The sequence below is a fragment of the Delphinapterus leucas genome, chromosome 3 (genome assembly GCF_059928025.1).
Source record: "Delphinapterus leucas isolate spDelLeu-1000000601 "Yukka" chromosome 3, BTC_Dleu_Yukka2, whole genome shotgun sequence".
Taxonomy (NCBI): Eukaryota; Metazoa; Chordata; class Mammalia; order Artiodactyla; family Monodontidae; genus Delphinapterus; species Delphinapterus leucas.
This window is the reverse complement of record NC_143131.1, coordinates 91,930,873-91,955,397: the sequence shown is the minus strand read 5'-3', so window position 1 is coordinate 91,955,397 and position 24,525 is coordinate 91,930,873. Positions and strand designations below refer to the sequence as shown.

General features: G+C 37.0%; 1 protein-coding gene across 1 annotated transcript; it reads right to left on the bottom strand.

Annotated features, from left to right (window-relative positions):
* Positions 1–1,383: 1,383 nt before the first annotated feature.
* SLC25A46 (solute carrier family 25 member 46) lies at positions 1,384–24,065 on the bottom strand. Its single transcript, XM_022591455.2, has 8 exons — positions 23,647–24,065; positions 21,050–21,092; positions 20,181–20,238; positions 17,564–17,641; positions 17,007–17,107; positions 9,180–9,236; positions 7,881–7,938; positions 1,384–3,534 (listed from the first exon to the last, which is right to left on the bottom strand). Exons 1-8 carry the CDS (start codon positions 23,933–23,935, stop codon positions 2,956–2,958), a joined length of 1,263 nt encoding a protein of 420 aa, XP_022447163.2. The 5' UTR covers positions 23,936–24,065; the 3' UTR covers positions 1,384–2,955.
* Positions 24,066–24,525: the final 460 nt, after the last annotated feature.

Genomic DNA, 24,525 nt, shown 5'->3' with positions numbered 1-24,525 from the left:
ACAGTGCTGAAAAGACAGCTGTGAGCAGGCAAGCACGTATGCAAAATGAGCAAGACCTCTTGCCTCTCAGTTTTACTTCTGAAAACACTGGCTATCAAACTCCACAATCCGTAACCATTTTGAAATTAGTTTGTTTTTTACTATTTCATAATTATAACATCTAGTGCTGGAGTTCGGAGGCTTAAATTATGTAAACTTAGAGATTATTTTTCTGGAAACCATAAAATAGAGTCTCTCGAAGGAAAGGGATTTATAAACAGATTTAGTAAATCAATTCATAAATTCACTTAACATAGTAAGTTAATATTTACCAGGTATTTCAGTTTTTAATTCCATTGCTTTCAGACTATTTGACTCAAGTTAAGAGACCCAACAATGTAAGGCAAGTATATCATACTTCAGCTCCATGGCCCACATCTAGCTTATGTAAGTGGATCACTGGGACTGTGGAACATTTTAATAGACTCTTACTCATGATACTATTAATCATACTGAATTAAAAATGTTATTCTAAGCTATTATCATCTTAAGAAATATAGCCCATAGGTATTTGATTTTGGCACCTATATGCTAAAGAAATAGAGCAATTTTAAAAGGGAAAGAGCATGTCTAATGTTTATTTTGCTTATTCCTTTCTAAATACAGTTAAACATATCTGGCCGGCATTTAAGTGCTTGAATTTTAAGGATTTTTTATATTTCAACTAATTTGGAGTGGTACTAAAAAAATTAGTATTTTACTTGCCGCCTTTCGATTTTAGGTTGTTTTTGAATTTTATTTTTTTTTATACAGCAGGTTCTTATTAGTTATCTATTTTATACATACTAGTGTATATTTGTCAATCCCAATCTCCCAATCAATTTTAGTTTTAATATTAATTTGTATTCTTTCTCCAAAGAGACAGAAAATAAGACCAATCTACTTGTATGTGGTTCAGCCTATCAGTCTTGTAAATGATTCCACGAGACAGATGTATATAACTGAATCTTCATAACTTTCATAAAATAATCTTGAAATATCTAGTAATTAGCTAAAGGATCCCAGATTTTCACTAGTAGATACTTGATTCCATTCAGATTCTGTTCTTCTAGAAATTTTCTGAAACTTGAAATTTTCAGAAGTTTACTCTTGTCTGAAACTATCTTCAATTATAATAAAAATGAAAGGTTTTTAGGAAGTTGGACATATTATAAACATCTAAAAATTTACTTATTAATTCAAAAGCAATGAGAACAACTTAAGTGCTGTAAACTGGACAAGGTAAACCATAATCTGAACGAGTACAACTTGTGTTTAATTTTATTTTCTCCCTCATGGTGGAATGGAAAAATGGCAAACTTACATGTTTTAGTCATTAAAAAAAAACCACACATACACAAGATAGTAGAGAGAGTTGCCACAAATGTATTGTTTCACACTTTTTGGATGTCAATTTTTGGTTCCAACATTATTAATCACAAAAAGTAACCATTTCACTGACATTTAGTAAGTAAAATAGATCTCAGTAAAATAGAACCTGCATTCTAGGCTGGACAACATCAGTGCAAAGTCACTGTACTTCAGTGTGCTAAACGGTTCCTAGTAAAACTGATCATTCACATGAGGAAATGAAACTTTAAAACATTTAATGATGGATTAATCAAATGCATATCATTTTACTATATGAAGAGCCTCACCCACCAAATTCAATTTAGGAACAGACAGAATTTTTTTATTAAACTGATGACCAACTTTTTTGCTTATTATTTGTTGAAATTTACCTCTTTTCATCACCCATAAAAAGCAAGGACAAACTTCAAGGTTTCTATTTTTCATCAGTATTCATCCAAACAAGTTTCAATAAAAGGTCATAAGGATAAACCTGCATTTCCCTTTATGTATATCTAGTTTGCAGAATGAAACTATGAACAAAAACTAAAAGAAAATAAAAATTGAAGCCATCATTTAATGATGACTATATGGAAGGCAAGAGGCACAAATTCCCAGGTGAATTTTAATCGTGTCTCCTCTAAGTCAAGTCATTCAGAAACGAATGGCAAGTGATATTCACTTTAGTACACAATTTGTAAATGTGGAAGCAGGAATAGTTGTCATGATTATTTTATTATTCTATCTCTGTTAAGAGTGGTTCTAAAAACAGTCTGATGATTCAAAAGGCTAGATAGGCAAATCAAACTTTATAAACATATGACAAATTCTAAGTTGCTGGCACTGAAACGGTGGGTTTGCATATGGACAAGTAAGCTGTTTGCCTTAAATCTTTGGGGTACCTTGGCTTTTAATATTTTGTTCTGATATTCAAGCAGAAAATACATAACTGCATTTTATACAGTAAGCTGTTCTAAGAGTGGAAAATTTGTAGGGATGAAGGCAATTCCAAGTTGTATGTATGCATATAAGTGGCTTTATAGAATAAATGTACAGCCATTAAAGTTATACAAGGACAGTGCAATTTAAAACCCTCAGCTCCTGTTTACAGATTGCCAGATCTAATCTTTCTTGTCCGGGTTACTGATAACATAACTTATTTGCTTAAAGGTAAACTATGACCTCCTGCTACTATACACTGTATTAAGAATGACATACCAATATCAATCTAGAAGGTGAACTAAACATGTAATAAACATTAAAGTCATATGAAATTTTGTTTTCAGTTTGCTGACAAAACTTTGCTTCTTCCCGAGATCATTTTTAGTTCAGCATTAGTGCTACACTAGCTAGAATTTAATTCATATGAGTGTCTTTATTCAGTTTTCAAATTTGGAATACTTTGAATCCAAAATATATACCAATAACCTTTTTAAAAAGTGAAGAGTCAATATAATCAGCATGGACTTTTTCTACCAGTTTCACTTTCTAATCCATTTCCCACCAACGGTATTTCACTCTTATCCCTCATAATTTCATAACGAAGTATCCAGATGATGTCTTTCAGACTAACCAGGAATCTAAATCTCAAACACTATTTTGAAGAAGAGTAGAGTAAATAATCTTGGTAATCTGTAAAACAGCTGCGTGCAGCGTGTACTGTATTACGACAGCACCAAACCCTTTATAAAAACCAAGCATTCCTTCTTCCTGCCTTATGGTATTGATACAGTCTCTCATTCCCTCATACTGTGTATTAATTGGAAGCACTTCATAGCCAAGGTCTGTATTGTCAATTATTGTGCGTGTTCCTTGAATGTGAAGGCGGTGCAAAACTGTTTCCAATGGGTAAAGTATAACATCAGAGCAAAGACTGGCAGCAAAGTTAGCAATAAGCTCTGGAAAATAAGCATCCAACATACTCTGCACGGGGCTAGTGCTCTCAGCTAGGTGGCTATTGTAAGTCTTTCTCTTTAGAATTAGCAGGACAATCTTCTGAATGACTGAGCTGATGATGTAATGAAGAACCCCATGCAGCACCGTAGGGAAGATCAAGGAAAGAAGCGGAAGTAGTCGTTTGCTGTGGGGCACTCCCAAGCCTATCACTCTTCCAATTCCTTCTTTAATACATTCCAAAATGCCAGTATTGTCTCGAATTATCTCACTCTGAAATGAAAATGATGAAATGAGTAAAAGTTAACATCTGCTTATTCTGCCACAAAGAAGGATTCTTTCTAGGTCCCTTTTAAATCCTCATTTTCTGACTAAAGAGGAAAAACATCAATGGTTTTGCAAACTTCAAATGTTATCTAGGCATTAGATTCTCTTTTCAAATAAAATTTCACAAGACAGATAGCAGTGAAGCTGGGAGCTATTCTTATTGGGGGAGGGAAACGAGAAGAGATGTGGAGGGTGATACACCTGGTTTCCCCACCCTCAAGAACCTCCTCAGGACACATTTTGAAAAGCAACAAATATTGTACATGACATTGAAGAAGTAGCACAGTGCTTGGAGTTCTTAAGCATTGCTTTAAAACCCACCTCCATTATGCACTTACTGGTCATGTGACCATGGGCAGCTTACTTAACTTCTCCTAAGAGTCAGTTTACTGCTCTCTAAGAATGGAATTAGGCCTACCTACCTTCTCTGCACAGAGTTGCTGGGAGGATTAAATGAAAACAGGCCTGGCGCCCAGAACGCACTCAGTAAACGTGAGTCATTATCATCTGCACTGTCTCTGCGTTTTTACAATTACGGGGATATGTATAAGGAAGTTTGTGATACTGGTTACAGAGGCATGGACAGGCAGAAAAGGAACAACTAAGAGGCCATTTGGCTGGAGCAACGACTGAAGAAGAGAACAGCAAGAAATGAAGTTAAAAAGGTAGTCAGGGGCCATACCATGCCACTGTGCAGACCTTGGCCTCCAGTCAGATGGGAAGTGACTAGTTGGTTTTAAGCATAAGATGGGTAAGATACAATTTATGTTATACTGGCTGTTGTGTAGAGGAGAATGAGAGCAGAGGCTGAGAAACCAGTTAAAGTTATGATGGTGGACTGGACTAGCAGGTAGCAAAGGAAATAAAATGCTGCAACTGTGCTTTTATCCTAAAATTATAGCCAATCGGAATTACTGGTAGATTTGATTTGGGGTGTGAAAAAGAGAAGACAAGGATGACCTCAAAGCTGTTGGCCAGAGGAAGTGGAGGAATAGCAGTGCCTTTTACTGAGTTGGACAATATTCCTGGGGTAGCAATTTGGGGGAGAAGATCAAGAATTCAGAAATGTTAAGTCTAAGGTGTAAACTCCAAGTGGAGTTTATAACCTAGACTACAAGGAAAAGGTCCGAGCTGCACGTACAAATGTGAGAGTTTACAGTGAAGAAAACATATTTAAAACCATGAGACTAAAATGAGCTCACCTAAACTAATCCAGTTCCCTGCCTCTGGCCCCCTTCCCAGTCCAGTTTATTTTTAATACAGCAGCCAAACAGATCCTATTAAAGACACAAGTTAGATCATGTCACTCTTCGCTCAAACCTACCAAAGACTTTCCATCTCCCTCAAAGTAAGGCCAAATTATTACAGTGATCTTTAGTGTCCTGTGTGATCTCTCTCCCTCTTACCTCTCAGACCTCATCTCCTCTTGTTCTCCCTTCCTTAGTCAGCTTCAACTGTATTGGCCTTCTTTTTGCTCCTCAAACACGTAAGATATAATCCTACCTCAGGGCCTTTGCACTTGCTTTCCCTCTGCTTAGAATGTTCTTCTCCCAAATATCCATGTAGTTCTTATGTTCAGACCTTTACTCAAATGACTTTTGCTTCTGAGAACTTTCCTGATCTTAAAAAAATAGTAACATCCCTTGCTACCCATTACACATCTTATTTCATTTCCTTGTTTTATTTTTTAGCACTTAGCACCATGAAGTATCCTTTTGTTTATCTTGTTTATGTCCATCTTCCCCACAGGAATGTAAGTGCCATGAGGGCAGAAAGTTTTTGTTTGCTATGTTATCCCCAGGGTCTATAACAGTGCCTGATATAGGTTAGCACTCAATAAATGAATTTAATTCATTTATTTAAAATTTTAAAATTTAAAATGAGCTTTTAAAAAAAATTAGCAGTTAAGAAAGATTAGCTGAAAGGTAAAGTCAGTAAAAACCTTGATTTAATACTATGCTGAGAAGTCTGAAATTGATCTTCGAGAATATGAGTCAACGTGGATCCTTAATCAGCAAAAGGATATAAGCACTGCAATTTAAGAACACTAATCTTGCATGAATATGTAGAATGGACTTTAAAATGCAGGAAACAGAACAAAGATTCTTAGTAAAGACAACAGATCACTAGGAAGTTCATATTGAAGAATGGTGGTGTTCTTTAGGAGATCTATATATATGTGTATTTTTCAAGGGAAAGACTGTTCTCAAAGAGATCTGAGCTCCCCAGACAGGCAAAAAACCACTGAACATGGTAGGGAGAAAGAAGCTGATGTAACAAGAAGGAAAGAGAATGGTGGCCTATCGGTGGGGAGGAGCAGACAATCTCAGATACTCCCTGAAGTTAGAACTGAGAAGGCATGATGGCTGATTGGTTATGAAGGATGAAAGAAATATGAAAATCAAGACTTTTGTAATTTTTAGATTCATATAAAGGTGAGAGTTAAAAGGATTCATGCAAGTAAATGAGTTCTCCAGGACAGTGAATATGGGACACAAAGCAGAGAGGGTCAAGTATTGTGCCTTGGAGCTACAGGAGAAGAGATGGTAAGAGGTTACTAAAAGAAAATGAGTATGTTCAAGAGAGTAGAAATTGAAGGAAAAAAAAGAGAACTAGAAAATCAGACAAAAGGAGTCAAAAGGAGGCGGTCAGCGGGTGGAACCTGGGGCAGAAAAAAACAGGGCATTTGGGTTAAAAAAACAAAACAAAACAAAATGAACATATAGTGAGCTGGGCACTTTACATAAATAATTCACTTAATTTTTATAATTCAGTTAATAAAATACTATTCCCATTTTATGTGTGAGAAAATTAAGATTTAAAAAAGGTTAGGACATCTGCTTAAAGTCACAGGTCTAATTTAAGTAGAGAAATGTGACTGTGATATGGGTCTCCATAAAGCTAAAACTTGTTTTTCCCCAACATATCGCACTGTTTCATTTTTTTTCCTTCAATAATTATCTTCCTGCTATTTTTTTCCCCTTATCTATAAAATGAGGCTATGTCATAAAGTGATAATTCTGTAAACTGCAGCCCCATACAAAGGTTGTATCCTTTCACATTGCCAAATGCAAGGGCATAGGAGACAATATTTGGGTAGCAAGATGTTAACTTCAGTTAATAATTCTCAAAAATAAACACATAAAAAATCAACAATAGGTTCTGCCCCCAATCCACCCCCAACTGAATCTCTGCCCTGGGGTTTGAAGGCAAGCAGGTAAATGTGAAAACACATAAAGGACTTCCTTCCTCAATTTGTGCCGTGCTCCACTGCACTGTGTAGTGAAGCGAGAAAGGTCTGTGATGGTTTTGGAGTTCCTTCACCATTTGGTCCAATTTGTATTGTAATAAGTCAATGTTTCTAAAGTTGTGCAGGAAGGTGGGGTCATTACGAGTTTATGCATGAATGAAGTTTTTTCTGCCTTTAAAAAAAAAAGAAAAGAAAAGAAAAACAACGATATGGCCAGAAAAGCTATTAAGTGGAAAAGGGTAATTAGAAAAGGAAAGGCTGATCCAGTGAGGTTTTATAGAGAGGAAACTCATAAGCGCTGATTATGACAAAGAAAAAAATATGCTAGAGGATCTGATGTTGGAGACAGAAGACAGGTGGTAGACAGTTAGTTGGATTTTGTGTACAGGGTAAAGTTAAGCTAGCTCTCTTACAGTTTTAAATGCAGGAACGGTATGTGAGCAAGTACATTAATTCAATGTACTTGAAGTGCCACCATGTGGTTAGAAATAGTGAAACAATTTAAAATGCTAGCAGGAGACTGCTTTGGCTTTGTAGTATATACTAAACACCATAGCATCAAATGTTCCTTAAAAGGCATATTTAAAAAGAATGCTGTTAGTAAACTACCTATGGGGACTACCTTCTCACTGTTAGGATGATTATCCATCATGTTTTATGTTCAGGTAATTAGTAATTTATTGTCTGATAAGCCATAACTATTTGAGTTATTAAAAAGTTGGAGAAAAAAACAAAAACAACCCTATAGATTTTTTTGTATTCAGAGAAGGTCATAGGCTGGTTTCTGAGATATCTGAATGAAGAGTACAGCTGCCTGTGTAAGGGATAAAGAGAATTAAAAGTGTGAAGTGAATTTGCAAAGGAAACAGACACACCAGAAATGTGCCTAGTATAATCTTTGATATATGTATGGTATCTGAGAAAAAATATTTTTAGAAGGATACTGTCTTAAATTTTTCTGTTATACTATCAGACATACACAATATACTGAATATTCCAACAACATTTTTAATTTAAAAAAAAACAGGAAAAAATAGCTCACCTGTACTGTTTCGATTAGACTTGCTGAATAAAAAGGCATTGCCACTATATAAGTTAGGCTGTAGAAATTAAAACAAACTTATCAGTATACTGAAACAAGATGCTTACACTAATTTTTTTAATATCTACATTAATACATCAACATAATTTATACTCAAGCTTGAATAATATCTTCAAGGTTTTTAACTATTAATACCTATAGCCTAAAGATACTTCGGAGACCTGTAACATAAGATGCTTTACTCAACAATTAGAGATGAAAAATTAAGTATTAATAATAACACAGTGACAGCCTGTAAAGAAAATTATTTTAAACCAGTAAAATGTAGGCTTGTTTATGATTCACTGTTTGGACGTCTACCTGCACATAGCTAATGTAGCCTGTAAATCTGATACCTAAAATTTAGGTTGAGGGATCCATTCCATTGCTTGCCTTTTTAGTGATATCTCAACAAGGCTACTGTTCTGCTATTGTCCTATCTATTATCATTATCCATTCCCAGATTTCCCACCCTGCAGAGCTAAGCCAGTCTTCCATGGTAAGTGAAGTCCCCTTTTATTATTAAAAAACAATATTGTACAGCTTTGCAAAGTTGCCTCCTATTGCCACTATTTAGACATAGTAATATTACAACTTTGCAAGCCTGCAAAATATAGTTATTTAAAATAATGTCAAGGTGGGACTTACCTAACCCTATGGGCCAGGTCCTGGCAAGTAGTGGTTTTCAAGGTGAATGGAACATCACTAAGTAATAATGTGCTGGAATGTCCCACAGAGGGAGCCAGCAAGCTGGGGGGTTTCCAATTCCCAATCTTCAAAAAAAATTAAAAAGTGAAGAGTAAAATTCTAATCTATAAAAATGGTCAGTGTTGTAAAGTCACTAAGTGCCTTTAGGACTACGTTTTAATGACACTAAGGTTTTGTTTGAGTTTACTCATCACCATACAAATATAAATTTGTATGTCTGCTTACTAAGAGAATAATGATAATAATAAGAGTAATAATTTTCCTGGCAATTCAGGTTTAATAAGTTGAAGATCTCTGTTAACTTCCTAAGAACACAAAGAAAAATTAGGTTGTGATTTTAGCCTTTCAAATTAGAAGGGTTATTTAAAAGATAACATATATTTCAGAATTTTATTCCTAAATTCTATGTTACTTTTCTGATTAAGTTCTAGTCCCACAAATATTTCATTGCTCTACTTTCCTTCACTTTGTTTATTTAATAAGCTTTTTTTCAGTTCTAACACTATAAAAATGGATATATATTTCAATATAAATGCTGCTTTTGATACTTACGATTTCAGTAGAAGGTGTTCTCCTATTTGTTTAGGATTCCATTTATGTGAAATCTCCCTAAAAAATAAATAAAGTAAAAGCCATGTTTTCTAAAACATCTTGAATTAGCTTAAGCTTTAAAAAAAGTAATCAATTTTTAATTTTTTTTAATCTGTAGGAGAAATATATTCTCATGATGAACATTTTCCTTTTTGGGACCCGTCAAACAATTACAGTGGGTTGAAAAGAGAAAAAACATAGAAGGTCTTTCTGTATGTGCTGACAGAAGGGGATGATAGAGGAGGAAGAGTTATAACTGACTATGAAAATGAACATGAGACATTAGATAAGATGCAAAAATGATAGACTGAGGAAAACAATCGACGGGGAAGAGAAAGGTAAACAATAAAATAGGATAAAGGAATAAAAAAAGCTTTAAAATGTATGTAAGAATGAGAATTAGAAAACAAAACAAAATTAAGTAACTGTAATTCAGAATGACACATACATTTGTATAGCCCCTAATTTTCAAAGTGCCTTTACTTATTGAGATGACATTACTTTTGTGACCTTTATTATATTCTATTATCTTTTTTAGCTCCTACTATATGCCAGGCATTGTGCAAAGCACTCTGCATAAATTACTTCTAACCCTCACAATGAACCTATAACCCCCAATTTCATAGATGAGGAAATCGGCTCAGAGATGGTTCATAACTTACCCAAAGCCATGCAACTAGTTAGCGGTGCAACTTCGTCTAAACCATGGTCCGTATGACTTGAAGTCTATACTATCTGCCTGTACTGCCTCTCATCTCATTTGATACAAGAAGGAATCCTGTGAGATAAGCAGAGCAGGTACTGTCCTATTTCTTTTACTTATGAGAAAAATAAAGGTCAAAAAGATCACAGGTGGGCATATACCCTGAGAAAACCATAATTCAAAAAGAGTCATGTACCAAAATGTTCATTGAAGCTCTATTTACAATAGCCCGGAGATGGTAACAACCTAAGTGTCCATCATCGGATGAATGGATAAAGAAGATGTGGCACATACATACAATGGAATACTACTCAGCCATAAAAAGAAACGAAATTGAGCTATTTGTAATGAGGTGGATAGACCTAGAGTCTGTCATACAGAGTGAAGTAAGTCAGAAAGAGAAAGACAAACACTGTTTGCTAACACATATATATGGAATTTAAGAAAAAAAAATGTCATGAAGAACCTAGGGGTAAGATGGGAATAAAGACACAGACCTACTAGAGAATGGACTTGAGGATATGGGGAGGGGGAAGGGTAAGCTGTGACAAAGCGAGAGAGAGGCATGGACATATATACACTACCAAACGTAAGGTAGATAGCTAGTGGGAAGCAGCCGCATAGCACAGGGAGATCAGCTCAGTGCTTTGTGACCGCCTGGAGGGGTGGGATAGGAAGGGTGGGAGGGAGGGAGACACAAGAGGGAAGAGGCATGGGAACATATGTATATGTATAACTGATTCACTTTGTTATAAAGCAGAAACTAACACACCATTGTAAAGCAATTATACTCTAATAAAGATGTAAAAAAGATCAAAGGAGAGAGGCAGAATGCCAGGTCTGGAACCAAGGTCTAGGACTGCGTGCTTCCTACTATTTAGGTTACCTTTGGAAACCAGAAAAGAGAGGAGAAAAAGAAGAGAGGCAAGCTGAATGAAGAACAAAAAGGGAGAAAGTTATATCAAGAGAAAAATCAAAAAGGAGAAAAGAACATGGAGAATAAAAGGGAAAGTAAAAGGGAGGCGGTGGAGGGGGGGGAATGAAAAGGCAGACAGAGGGGATGGAAGGGAGGGGAGGGGAGGGAGGAAGGCAGAGTAACAGAGAAAAGGAAAATGTAAAATAAAGGGGAGACTGGCTGCCACCTGCTCCCCTGATGACATTGGCACCCATGTACCATGGCCACAGCAGGAACCTGAGAAAAACATTTTCTATTTGAAATGAGTAAGTATGACAATCATAAGGAGACAAAGGAATATATTTTATACTAAAAAGGTAAAGGAAATTAATCACTGATAATGTAAGTGCTCTAAAAACAAACTCAGTACACTTATGGCATGGGTGGTATGTGAACTTTTCTACATTTTTCTAGGAGACTGAAAGGTCTGCAGAGAAACTTTTAGACAACAGAACAACCATCTCTGATTCATCACATTCTGATTAAATTAATACCAGAATACTATATGAGGCCTGAACAACTATCGAAAAATACAGCTGGAATGACATTTAATGATTAAGACGAAAATTGTAAAAAAAGATTAGGCTACTTAACTTACTGACAGTGACTTTATGATTATAAAACAAAATATGCTAAAAGTTTTGGAAATTTTCTGGGCACTGCTATTACTCTTACTATGGCCTCAGAAAGGATTACCACAGGTTATTATGACATTAAGTTTGTGCACTCCATTAACATTATGGATAGATGGGTCTGTGACCTGCATTTCTGTAAGGACTGGGCCACCTTTCCTTTGAATACTAATTACTGCGGCCGGTTCGTAAGATTATTAGGATTAAGGTAAAAAGAGTGAAAAAAGAAATTTAGAATCAAGTATAAAAAAAACCCTGAGACGCTCTTCCTGGTATCTGCTTTCTACTCCTTTATAAAATGTGTAAAACTTATTGCCACAGCTCTAGAAATTTAAATTACCATAGTTAAATGCTTCAGGAAAAAGGGTAGTGTAAAAATCTACTTGTGATTAAATCTTTTTATATTTCATCATCAAATACCAAAATATATAAGTATATTTAACTCGCTATTTTCACAAGCAAAAACTGCCCTTCAAATGAGCAACAAAATTAAGTGAAGTGACTTACTTTTTATCAAAGTTTTTCATTTGACAGACTAACACACATACTCCCATGCATAATCAATACACAAAAGCAATAGAATTTTAAAATAATGCTCTATTTATACAGTCTACTTTCCATTGCCTCTTATTTTCCCGTGCTCAAACTGCCCTCTTAAAAAAAAAAATCTTCCCTCAATGTAACCCAAGCCCCTCATCTTCTAGCTCCTTCTCTTCATCTCTCCTCTTCACAGAGGACTGTCTAAACTTGCTATTTCCATGTCCTAGCTTCCCACTCACCCTGAACCCATTCCAAATCGGCTTCTACCCTATTATTCTACGAAAACAGCTCTTGCCAAGGTCCCCATGACCTCCACATCACTAAATCAAATAGGCATTTTAAGGTTGTGCCTTATTTGACCTTTCAGCAGCCAACATGCACTTGTGTTCTTCCCTCCTTCTGGAAGCACTCCCTGCCCCTGTATTCCACTATCCCATACTCTTCTGGTTTTTCTCCTCTCTTCTGGTCTCTACTTTTGACTCCTTTGCAGGGGCATTTTTCTGAACTCAGCAACCTATTCTGGAGTTCCTAAAGGCTCAAGCCCTGTTCTTTTCTTACTATATAAGTTACATTCCTTCCCCAGGCAATCTTACCCAAGATGATGCTTCAGAACCTCCCAAATCTATTATCTTCAGTTTAGACTTCTCTCTGTGTCAAAATGAACTTGTCCAAAATCAAACTTATAAGTTTTCTTTCTTACTCTTAGACCCTTTTACTGTTTCCTAATTGAGAACTTAATCAGAAAGGAAATCTATTCAATTGGAGAAAGAGTTCATTGTATTTAAAATGGAATGTGTTTAAGTCAGTGAATTCAGAGGAGTCATTAGGAGAAACAGACAACATGAGGAGAAAACAGTAAAACAGTACTGGTACAACTACAAATGTGAGATGAGTCAAACTAAGCTGGAGTTCAACTAAATGGATTCTGTGAGAGACTGAACTATACAGGTAGCCTTGGTTAGAGGTGCTCCTTATGTTAATGATTTGAGAAATGCCACATGGAAGGAAAGGGTACTTCAGGGTAGAGCAACACAAAGTCTAACTCACTCCACCTGGGGGAAGGTTTGGGGACGGATTTAGGAGGGATCTGAACAGTAGATAAAGAAAGAGATCACAGATGATGATCCTGGGCTTTATACATTTTTTTTAAAGTAATAAATACTGAGAAACTATAATGTGATCAGATCACAAATTCAGATGTGATCATAATCAGTATAAAAAAATACTGGTGAATCCAGACTGTCTCACCTATTTGAACCTCAGTCTCAGAGACCCTAGAGCTCATCCTCCTCAAGTGGTAACTTCTGTGAAATGCTTTGGGTTTCTGCTTTAATACTGTGTCTGCTATGACTTTGTTTTCCCCCAAGAAAAGTCAACCTTGCCCAAATAAGTTAGAATTAAAAAAAAAAAATGTTTACACTGTATGTCTGAGAATGGCTTTATTTGACATCTAGTTACACGAGCCAAAATCCTAGAAGTCATCCTCGACACCTTGTCTATCATCAACCAACTTTAATCCATCACCAAGTTCCATCAATTTTACCTAAATATATCTCAAAATCATCTATTTACATCCATCTCAAAAGATACCATCCTAGTCCTAGTTACCATATTTCTCACCTAGATGGTGATAGCTTATGAACATGTATCCTTTTCTCTACTTTGGTCCTCCTGCAATCTTTTTATCTCCACTTACAATGACCCTTTAGAAACATAAATCTGATCATGTCATTGACTCCTGCTTAAAACTCCTCAGTATTCTTAAAGTGGCCTACAAGGCCAAGCACAGATTGGCTCTTGCTCTCCATCCCGCTCTCTGAGCTCAAACCCTATGAGCCTTCCCTCAATTACAGGAATTCTCCACATTCCCCCTGCCTCATTGCCTCTGCACCAACTGGTCTGTGTCTCCTGAATGCCATTCAGATCTCAGCTTAAGTGTCATTTTATTAGGGACACTGTTCCTAACACTCTAATACTGTCACAGAACCATATTCTTTTCTTTTAGAGAACAAGCCTCAGTTTGTAATTATTCATTCATTAGTGGGATTATTTTACTTAACATATGTCCCTTACACTAGATCCCAAGTTTCATGGTCACAGGTACCTTTTGTTTCTTCTCCTCACTATATACCTGATTTCTAGCACAGAACCTAGCACATAGTAGGGACTCAGGAAGTATGAGCTAAATAAATAAATGAAGTAATGAGTGAGATTTACCACAAAAATTTAACCCAAGTAGAATACCACAAAGATAACCTTTTCTGTCTTCTTTAATAAGATTCAAGACGACCAACAGACAATACATACCCACACAACTGATGTGTCTGTATGTCTACAGAGTAAGAAAGTTAGATAATAAAATTTAACAAAATTTTGTGCCTTCTCATTCTCATTTCTCTTTTCCCTTCCCTTCAACCTGAAGTTAAAGTTACTACTTCATCTCTGCTTTACAGAAATGGTGTTACTTGCCTAAGGTCCCAGAACTAAAAAGTGGAATAGTCAGGACCAACAGTGTTCTGACTGCAAATACAGAATTCTTTACTCTTTGCCGTACAGAAATTACTGAATTTTGTTAAATTTTTATAGAATTTTGTGTTTGTGGGAGAACTTCAAGAACATTTGATGACAAGTACTAAGTTTTGATCTTATCCTGTGATATGAAAAACAGTGGGGTGAATAAAGTTAGCCAAGGGCAGAAATTCAGATTTTTTTAAGTATGAGAGGAGAAACTTAGCTGACAAAACATTTTTTGTTTTCTCTGTAACACTCAGCAAAGCTGTGTTAAAGGAACTTCAAAGCTATGTGGTCCTTTGAAAGCAATCACACTAGCAAAAAGCCTGATATCAGTCTCTTCTGCCTTTACTTCCTTCCCTACAAAGACTGATTCTCAGATTGAGATGCTAGTGGCTGCACCTTCAACTACCTCACACTTCCTTGTCAATCCAAAAAATTCACCCTGCCAGGGGCCAATTCTGGAATAACAAACCACTCGGTCTTTAACTCCATCCCTGGGACTTACGGTTGATACAGAAAATCCCAGAGTCCTGCCAAATAGCACCTAAACAAATTTATGATCTCCAACATTATCTCTTAACATTATTTTCATGTATTCCTTGTAAGGTCCCCTTTCTGTTACTCATAGCTGTGACTGTCTCAAATGTCTATCATTGTTCTTATACTCTATCTGAACCACCCCAGTACTCATCCTTCTTTCACCTGTATCCTGTTTCAGAGAGAAAAAATATACCCATAATCAAACATTCCAATTTCTCTACCCTCTCCCTCCAAAAGAATCTACAATTCTGATTCTCCTCTCTTGGCTTGCAGGCCACCACTGTCCTACAGCTTACTGCTCTTGTTAATTTTTCTTTGTGAACATCTCTTACTACTCCCCTCTATTACCTCTCCTACCCACCCCCCCGCCCCACACACACGTGCACTCACACATCGCCCAGGATTCTGTCCTTGGTCCACTCTCTGTCATCTAGTCTACACGTCCTCCTTAGGGAAATTCATCCATCCTAAAGCTTCAACTGCCATTTTTGTGCCACAACATTCAAAGCTATGCCTCCAGCTTTAAATTGTCTCTGAGACTCTGATCCACAGTTCCAACCACTACTAGGCATGTCCCCCTAGATGTCTCGCATGAATCTCAAACTTTATTTATCCAAAAATATTTATTTATTTATTTATTTGGCTTCATCAGGTCTTAGTTGGCAGCATGCAGGATCTTTGTTGCGGCGCGCGGGCATCTCTCGTTGTGGCGTGCGGGCTTCTCTCTAATTGTAATGCTCGGGCTCTAGTGTACGCGGGCTCAGTAGTTGCAGCACGCGGGCTCAGTTGCCCCGCAGCATGTGGGATCTTAGTTCCCTGACCAGGGATCGAACCCGCGTCCCCTGCATTGGAAGGCGGATTCTTAACCACTGGACCACCAGGGAAGTCCCTCAAACTTCATTTATTAACAGTTACATTCCTTATGTTCTTTCCGACTCCAACTTACTCTTCTTTATAAATTCTCCAACTCAATTCCAATCTAGAAATCTGTCACTGCTGCTAATTCACTCTCCCATAATCCCATTCCCAATCTATCACCAGTTATCTATTATACTTTAGAAATGTTTATACAGCTCCTACCTTCTGTTCTACTCCATAGTTCAGACCCTTCCCCGTCTGGCCTAGATTACTGTAACAGTTCTCCATAAGTCTCTGTCTACAACACTCCGTGTTTTAAAAAAACACTGCCACTTGAGAAATCCTTGATCAAAGAAACCATATATTAAACAAAAAGAAACAATCTCCCCCTTAGATTCCCAACTCCATTGACAATAAAGCCTAAGTCACTTACAAAGGCAGAACCATGCTTTAGTCTAGCACCTCAACCTCTTTTCACATTATTCTACTTCACACATGCCCAATATTCTAAGCACAAGACACTTCTTATCACCTGGACCTTCCAACTTCCATAAAATTGGGCATGCTGTGACCTCTACTTGCTCTCCTTCTCTGCCAAGTTATTTCCTACTCATAATTCCAGATCTAGCTCAGATTTCAGGCTAAAAAAATCTCTGCCAAGAAATCCACGCAAAGTGTCCCCTGCGCTCTGAAAGGGGTTTGTTTAATTACGACACTAATCACGATGTAGTAAAATTTGCTTACATGTGTCTCCTTCACCAAGCTAGCCACTTAAATAACAGGAATTGCTCACATACTCAGGTTTGTTCCTTAGTTGATAATTGTTGATATACAGCAGTAGGAGCTGAAAGAGCTCAATAGATATTAGACCAGGAAGCATTTTCTTTATCACATACTAATTCCATAAGATATAATTAATTATTTATTCTCAGTTTCTTCTCTTAGCTACTTCAGGCAAGTTTTCAAATTCAAGGTATTTTTAGCAACTACCATATTCTGTCATATATTTAATATGAAGTTAATCTGAGAAAATGCCAAAAAGGTACCTCGGTAAAGGTGTGAATTCACTGATTATTCCCTCTGCTCCAAGTGTGACTCCCTGAACAATAAATGTACTTCCCATTCCTTTCCAAAGAGCCCTTGGTCCCTAAAATGAACAAAATTTATGGTTATTTCTGTTAATGCCTAAAAAAGAAACCAAAAAAAGGTCTTAATAAAACTTGATATTGAATGTTTACTGATATTTTCCAGTAAGGCATTATTCAAAAGGACATTTTAGTAAAGAACTACAACTAAAGTAAGTCCTATCATTATTTTAACATTTGTTGGGTGGCCTACATTTAGGTGAAGATAAACACTCCAATTAATTAAGTATCTCTAATATGGATTAAATACCCCTAATATTTAATTAATTTTGGCAAAGGTGTGAATTTACTGATTATTCAGTGATATCAAGAAGATGTCATTATCATGTTAAGTTAGTTTTAGTATAAGAGTTACAATATCTTTAATAACTAAAAGGAATTATTGTTGCTTTAATTATTACTAAGGCAAAATGGCACATTACAAATAACTTTAATAGAATGTACAGACTAATTCTCACCTGAGTTTTGTTGAAGCTGTACATAATATTGATGACTGTAAATGGAGTGAGATGATAATGCCGAGCATGGTAATTAACCTGTTAAAAAGATATTTCATGATTATTTTCTGTTATTGTCTTGTTAAGAAATAAAAAGTCATGAAGGATACAGTGAGTCATAGCATAAATGAAAGTTCAATTCTAAAGTCAGCATAAATTACACATAAGGAAAATTACTCTTGAAAGTGCTTTAAATAACTTAAAAGTACAGTACATGAGGTTGTACAAATATAGCCCTGAAGACCAATGTGTGATATACATAGTAATGGAGAATATATAATAAAGAGGGCCTTGGTATTTGATATTTATGTTTCCTTAAACACCAGAATTACATTCAGTGTGGCAAAATGCTCATGCCATTAACACACAGGAACCACGAAGAACTCAGGGAACAGCAGATTCCTGTCTACCAATGGCAAGCAATAACAAGCTACAAACAATTGGTAAATTATGAACTCAGTATAGGGGGTCAGAACTAATACTTATTAAGTGAAATAATAAAAAAGAAAGTATCAGAATGCATCATACATTCTGAAGGTATTATTTGCTAAAACATTTTAAAAAGTTACTTATATAGAAGTATACACTGGATCAAAATGTGATATTGTCACAATGTAAAATATATGCCTGAAATTCACTTTTCTAGCGTACATAGCACTGTTAGGGCTATTTAAATAGCTGTTTCTCTCTTTATGCTTACTTTTTGGTGCTAAGCATAAACAGCTTAATTTTTAACTATTTCTATCTTGTCTAACTCAATTTTCAAAGAAGATAAGTTATATTATAGGAGCTTTTGCCAGTGTGGTCCACTAGCCCTCAAGGGCCTCATTACCCTTTCAGGGGATTGACAAGTTCAAAATTATTTTCTTGATACTAAGGCATCATCTGCCTTTTTTACTGTGTTGACATTTTCAGTAATACTGCAAAAGCAATGGTGGGTAAAATTACTCACTCCGTAGCATGCATGAAGGCAGTGGCACCAAACTATATTTTTGTACTTATAGTATTCTTTATCCGACTCACTTATAAAGAGGCAAAAGCCACTTTCCCTAAAGAATGCTCTTGGTGAAGCAGTAAGACACATTTATTTTATAAAATGCTGACTCTTGAGTACACATCATCTTTCTCATTAATATTTTGTGTGTTGCATAATGAAGATGGCTGTCATAAGGAAAAGAACTTGTCTGATGGAGTTGTGAGCCTGAACTAACCACTTTTTTCATGGATCACCATTTTTTTCTGGAAAAACTAACAGAATATAATTATTCACATTTGGGATAACATGTTTTTAAAACTGAACAAAGTGGGCTTGTTGATTAAACAACAACAACAACAACAGTATTTGTTGCCAATGATAAATTTGAGCTTACAAGCAAAAATTATAATTCTGGAAAACCTATATCCACTATCAAGATCGTATGAAAACTGAAACGCTTTTCTGGTGAGACTGGTAGTGATTTTAATGACGGTGGTCTTTTGATACTGTAAAATCAAATGTCATAACATTTAGATGATCTATATAATTCAGTAAATCAGTATTTTTCAATTAATCAATGCATGATGTAACAGAAGCATGCACACGTAAAAAAACTATTCAAGGGCTTCCCTGGTGGCACAGTGGTTGAGAGTCCCAGGTTAATCTCTTTGTCAATGGGATCTTCAGATAAATAGACTAGTTACACTTACTAGGAGGAAGAGACTTTATCTAGAGTGCTCTTAGGACAGCCCTGGCTAAAGGATTACTACAAATAAACCTGAGGGCTTCCCGGGTGGCGCAGTGGTTGAGAGTCCACCTGCCGATGCAGGGGTCACGGGTTTGTGCCCCAGTCCGGGAAGATCCCACATGCCGCGGAGCAGCTAGGCCCGTGGGCCATGGCCGCTGAGCCTGTGCGTCCGGAGCCTGTGCTCCGCAACGGGAGAGGCCACAACAGTGAGAGGCCCGCGTACCACACACACAAAAAATCTATTCAACATGAAGTACAAATGAATAGCTTTTAATGTAACAGGGTATAAAAAGTTGATTGACGTGGTTTCAGATTTCACATTGCAAATAACTTTTAAAAAGTTACCGCTTATTGAGTTTTGGTGTAGTATCAAAGAAGAATATCTGCCAATTACCTCTCATTTCTTTCAAAAACAAAAACAAATTGACTATAGAAGCAGATGTGAAAATCTGGCTGCCTTCTATTATGCCAGACATTAAAGGTATTTTCAAAAAAGTAATAGTGATTTTTCATAAAAAGGCTATTTATGTCAGTATCTAATGAGTTTATTAATATTTTAATGAATTAAACATATATATATATATATACGCATGCATAAATTTTTCCAGTTTGCGGTTCTGAAATGGCAAATATTGATAGATATAATCCATATAAACAATTGTTTTTTGGAGACCTCAATAATATTTAAGACTTAAGAGCTTTCAAAGACCAAAAAGTTTGAGAACTGATATATTATAGATTTTGGTGAATGTCACATGGGATAATGGTTACATGGTCTCAGTCATTTATCTGAGGTCTGTACTTCAAATCAGGGTTAGGATTACTGTTTAGAAAATCATAGAAAGTACATTTACCTGACATTGGCGGCGTAGAACAATGCAGGGATGGGCCAGTACATTTTCTGTAAAAAGACTATAAAATAATAATTTATAACATTTAATTTACAACACATATAAATCTGAATTTATTCTTGAAGAATCATGCATTATTTACATTATGCATTTTTCTTAAAATTAAAAAAAAAAGTTTTCAAATGTCTAGACATGTTTGCAAATCACTGTACCAATAACAAGATTCAATATGAAAAAAACTAAAGCCAGATTCGCAAACTGGTAAGCAAAAGCAACAACATATATAATATTAATATATACAGTATAAAGATGAAACTACATCTTGTATGCCTGATATGGAAAACTTCTTTCCTAGACAATTTAAATGCCCCTTTCCATCTCTTTCAGAGGATGTCCTATGAACAAAGTTCCTATCAGAAGGGCCATCTGCCCTATAAATTCTGTAAATTTTGGTTTTGATGTACTTTGCACTTAAGTTATATGGATTTTAACGATCATGTAAGTAAAACCTAGATGCCATATTGCTAAATATCTTGTTATAATTCTAATGTTCAGCAAAAAGGTTCAATGCACAATTACTTTTTTTTGGGAGACAAGATTAGATTTTATTTTATTCTTTGGATAGATACATGAAACTTCTTACAGTATTCCTTACAAAATTATTTTGTGTTTATAAAATTGAATGACTATTCTCTATCCTTACTGGGAAAAAAAATCAAGTTATCGATTTTAAATAATACATTTTTTCTGCAAAATATTTTTCAATATTTTAACTACTGCTCTAAAGAAAGCAATACTAATTACCTAACATTATAAATTAAAGAAAGAACTTTAAATAAAAACTTGAATTAAAAATCTTTAGACAAAATTACCTTGCAAGTCCAATACCAAATCCAGCAAATCTATTCAGCTGTTCTAAAACAGAAGGAATAAGGTTACTCATAACCATTATTTAGATTTACTGTGAAAACAACAAAAAGTATTTTCTTTTTAACATGATATTCATTTAAACTCAATGTACCAAAATCAAATTCTGATAGGGGCCAGAGAGGCCATCTGAGGAAGTGAAGAGCTCTGTGGAGGCTTGTGGCAAGTTGCAAGGTGTAGACCTTCTAAAGGCCCAACTGCTTTTCAGCTCCAATCCATTGTTGCCACATGGGACTCTGAGTCCAAGGTTTCAAAGCTGTGATTTTTCTAAAGAGATATTCTCATTTTTATATAGCATCTTCCAATCTTAAAATACTAGCAACTATTTTAAAAAGCGTTAAAATGTTGTGTGGACCAAATCAAACACGTTTGCAGGTAGAATCTAAGGGCTACCAGTTTTCAACTTCTGACTACAAATAATTTAAAATTTTTTCTAGAGAAGACTCTGACTGATACTTTCACCAACTTTACCTCCCATGTTGTAAAATTCGTCCTTCACTGTTACTGATGGAGAGCATCTATGTTAAGCCACTAGTTGCAAGCAAAAATACCCATGAAAATTATTAAATTGAAAGAGCACTTAGGGTAACTGAAATGGGTAAATAAGGCTCTCTTCTCTATTTCCCCAAGTTTTAAATACTTTGATAGTAGCTGCTTAATTAGGTCTCGGTGATAGACTACTGCGTCCATATGCACTATAGCTGATGGCATATCTATAGTCTTACTAGAAGAGTTTACAGCTGGAAAATTCCTATGCATATGTCAAAACAGAAAATAAAACCTTTTTCTGCTTAATTGGAAAACTTAAAATCATAATGGTGAAATATCACAACCCCAAGAGACCAGACATTAAATTTCAGCTATAATACAATATTCACAAGGGATAATTTTTCTCTCATCCTCTTTTCTCTCTCCCCTCTCTTCTCCAATCCCTCCCTCTCATCTCTGCTCTTTTGAATGAAGTAATGCCCTCACTATTCCCTGACAGACAGAACAAGGTCACGTAAACAGTCTCTAGGGAAACCACTTGGTTCACTATTGCCTTGAAAAACGTGCAAGGTAGAGAGAAGCTTCTTTTGCCCAATTAAGATACTTTCCTTCTTTCAGCTTTTCCCTTTTTGTGTGTGTACAGGTCATCTGCTAATATTAACAGAAAATACCACTGACATTTTCTGGAAGGTGTTAGGAAGGTTTACTATTGTTAACTGTGTAAGTCTCTCAGGCTTCTATCCTCTTTGCAGTTATTCACCAGCCTCTAAACTGCTGCAAAAAGACCCCACAAAACCCTGGCTATTAAGAGCTCCTCCTCATTGTAACCACCAAAGCATACATTATGAAAAGATAAAAACATCAGCTTTACTGCCTAAGAAGGTAACTGTGTAGCAATCGTACATGCGTTTTCAATCATTTATAACTTTCCAGCACTCCTTCTGGGACCTGTAGAAAAAAAAAAACTAGACAGAGTGAAAAAACTAACTGTATGACACTGAGTAAGTCACTGATCCTCCTCCATCTATCCTCACTGGATGACATTTGAAGTCTATTCCTCCCAGTAACCCAAATCAAATAAATATTACTGTATTTCCAAGTCAAAATCAAAGAAATGAGAATACAATTTATGTCTGGAATATACATAATATTTAAGGATGTAATCTATTATTTTAACAATTTCAGGAGAATGGGAAGATGCAGGCATTATTTCCATTTTACGAATACAGCAGATGTTGACAATATCTAGATCATACAGTGTTGAAATTAAAACAAGTCTTCTGACATGCTACAGAGAATAATTATGTCTTGATTCCAAAGACTTATCTTGAAAGTCTCTTAGTGATTTTGACTTTTCAGTGGAGTTAAGTCAGAGAAAGAAAGCAGGAGGTGCGAAAATACAGGGGTAGTTTGGGGATCTAGAACAGATACAATTACTATGAGTAAATGGAAAAAGGAAAGATACACTTTTAGCCTACTGTGTGCTCCATACTGTACTAGGCATTACTCACACCTCATTGTTTTGACACTTATAAAACCCTGAGTTATTCTTCTACACACCTTAAAGATGAGAACACTAAGAAATCACAGAGGTTAAGAAAGTCTCTCAGCTTTTAAGAGTGGTAGCGGCAGATTTGAGCCCAAGACTGCCTTTGCTGGAAATACTTCTCTTTCCTTCCACATTTCAAGGAAATATAGCTGTTGGTCAATTAGGTATTTTTCACATAATTCCCAATAAACAGTAAACCATTTCCGTCTTTCTTGATTCAGGTCATGGAATGTAATATGCCAAAACCCTCCGAAATCCTACCATGCAGACCACAGCTAAGTCAGTCGTCTTCTTTTGCAGGTGATCCCGGAGAAAACATTGGTGTAAAGAAGCGGGAGGAATCCCGCTTCAGGGGCAGAGGACTAAAGGAGGGCAGAGGGTGTGGCGCGCGATAGGTTGGGAGGCCCGGGAGGCGGGACCCTCCGCGCGGCTTCCGGGGTCTGCAGGACCCGTGCTGCGGCTCCCCACTCCACCCGCCCCTACCGTGCGCCCCAGGTCCCTCACCGCTGCTCTGCCCGGGCACGCCGCCGCCGCCGCCGCCGCCGCGGGGAAAGGGTTCCTCTGCTGGGCCCTCGAGCGGGGTGGAGGGGGCGGGCACACCGTAGGGCGGGCTCTTCTCGCCCCAGTGCAGGTTGCGGCTACCCGGGATGTCTGGGGGGGTTGTCACCCAGTGGCTCAGGTCCGACGCGGAGCTGAAGGACCTTGCAGGGAAAGCGTCGCCAAAGCCCTGCTCATCCCGGGCACCACTCCGATAGCCCAAGCCATCGAATCCGTCCGGGCGCCGCGGATGCATCGCAGACGGGGCAGGATGAGAAGAGCCCACCCGGAGCCCACCACCCCTGGGGCCACGGCGACCTCGGGCCACACAGCTTTTCCTCCTCGGCAGTCGCCGCGTCTGGGGAAATTCTGACAACCGGAAGTCACGTTACAAATCCGGACGTTCAGGGAGCACGTGATCGTAGTCTCTTCCGGCGGCCATTAGAGACATGGTTGCTAAGGTGACGCGGCAGTAACTCTCAAAACTGCGGCCCTTAGTAGGGAGTGGGAAAATGACTGTGGGGTTAATGAAACACAGTACCGAGAGATGCTGTGAGGGAATTTGGGCAAGAGGTGCGGCCTGGATGAGAGGAAGTCGAATAAAGATGTTTCCTAGAGGGAGTTGACGCGTGGGTGGAGCTGACGCCAGAAATCTGATCTCAGCCAGAAATGCCCCGCCCCACACAAAGGCCCCAGGTCTAGCTCTTTCATTTCTTCGCTGGGCTGGTGTCCCGCCTGCCACGAAGGAGCTATTAGAGGTTAGAGTTGCGGGATGTTCGTGTATCTGGCTTTGCCTCCCGCACTTAGCGTTTTGGGTAAAATCTGTTGAGAGATCTGGTTCGGCCC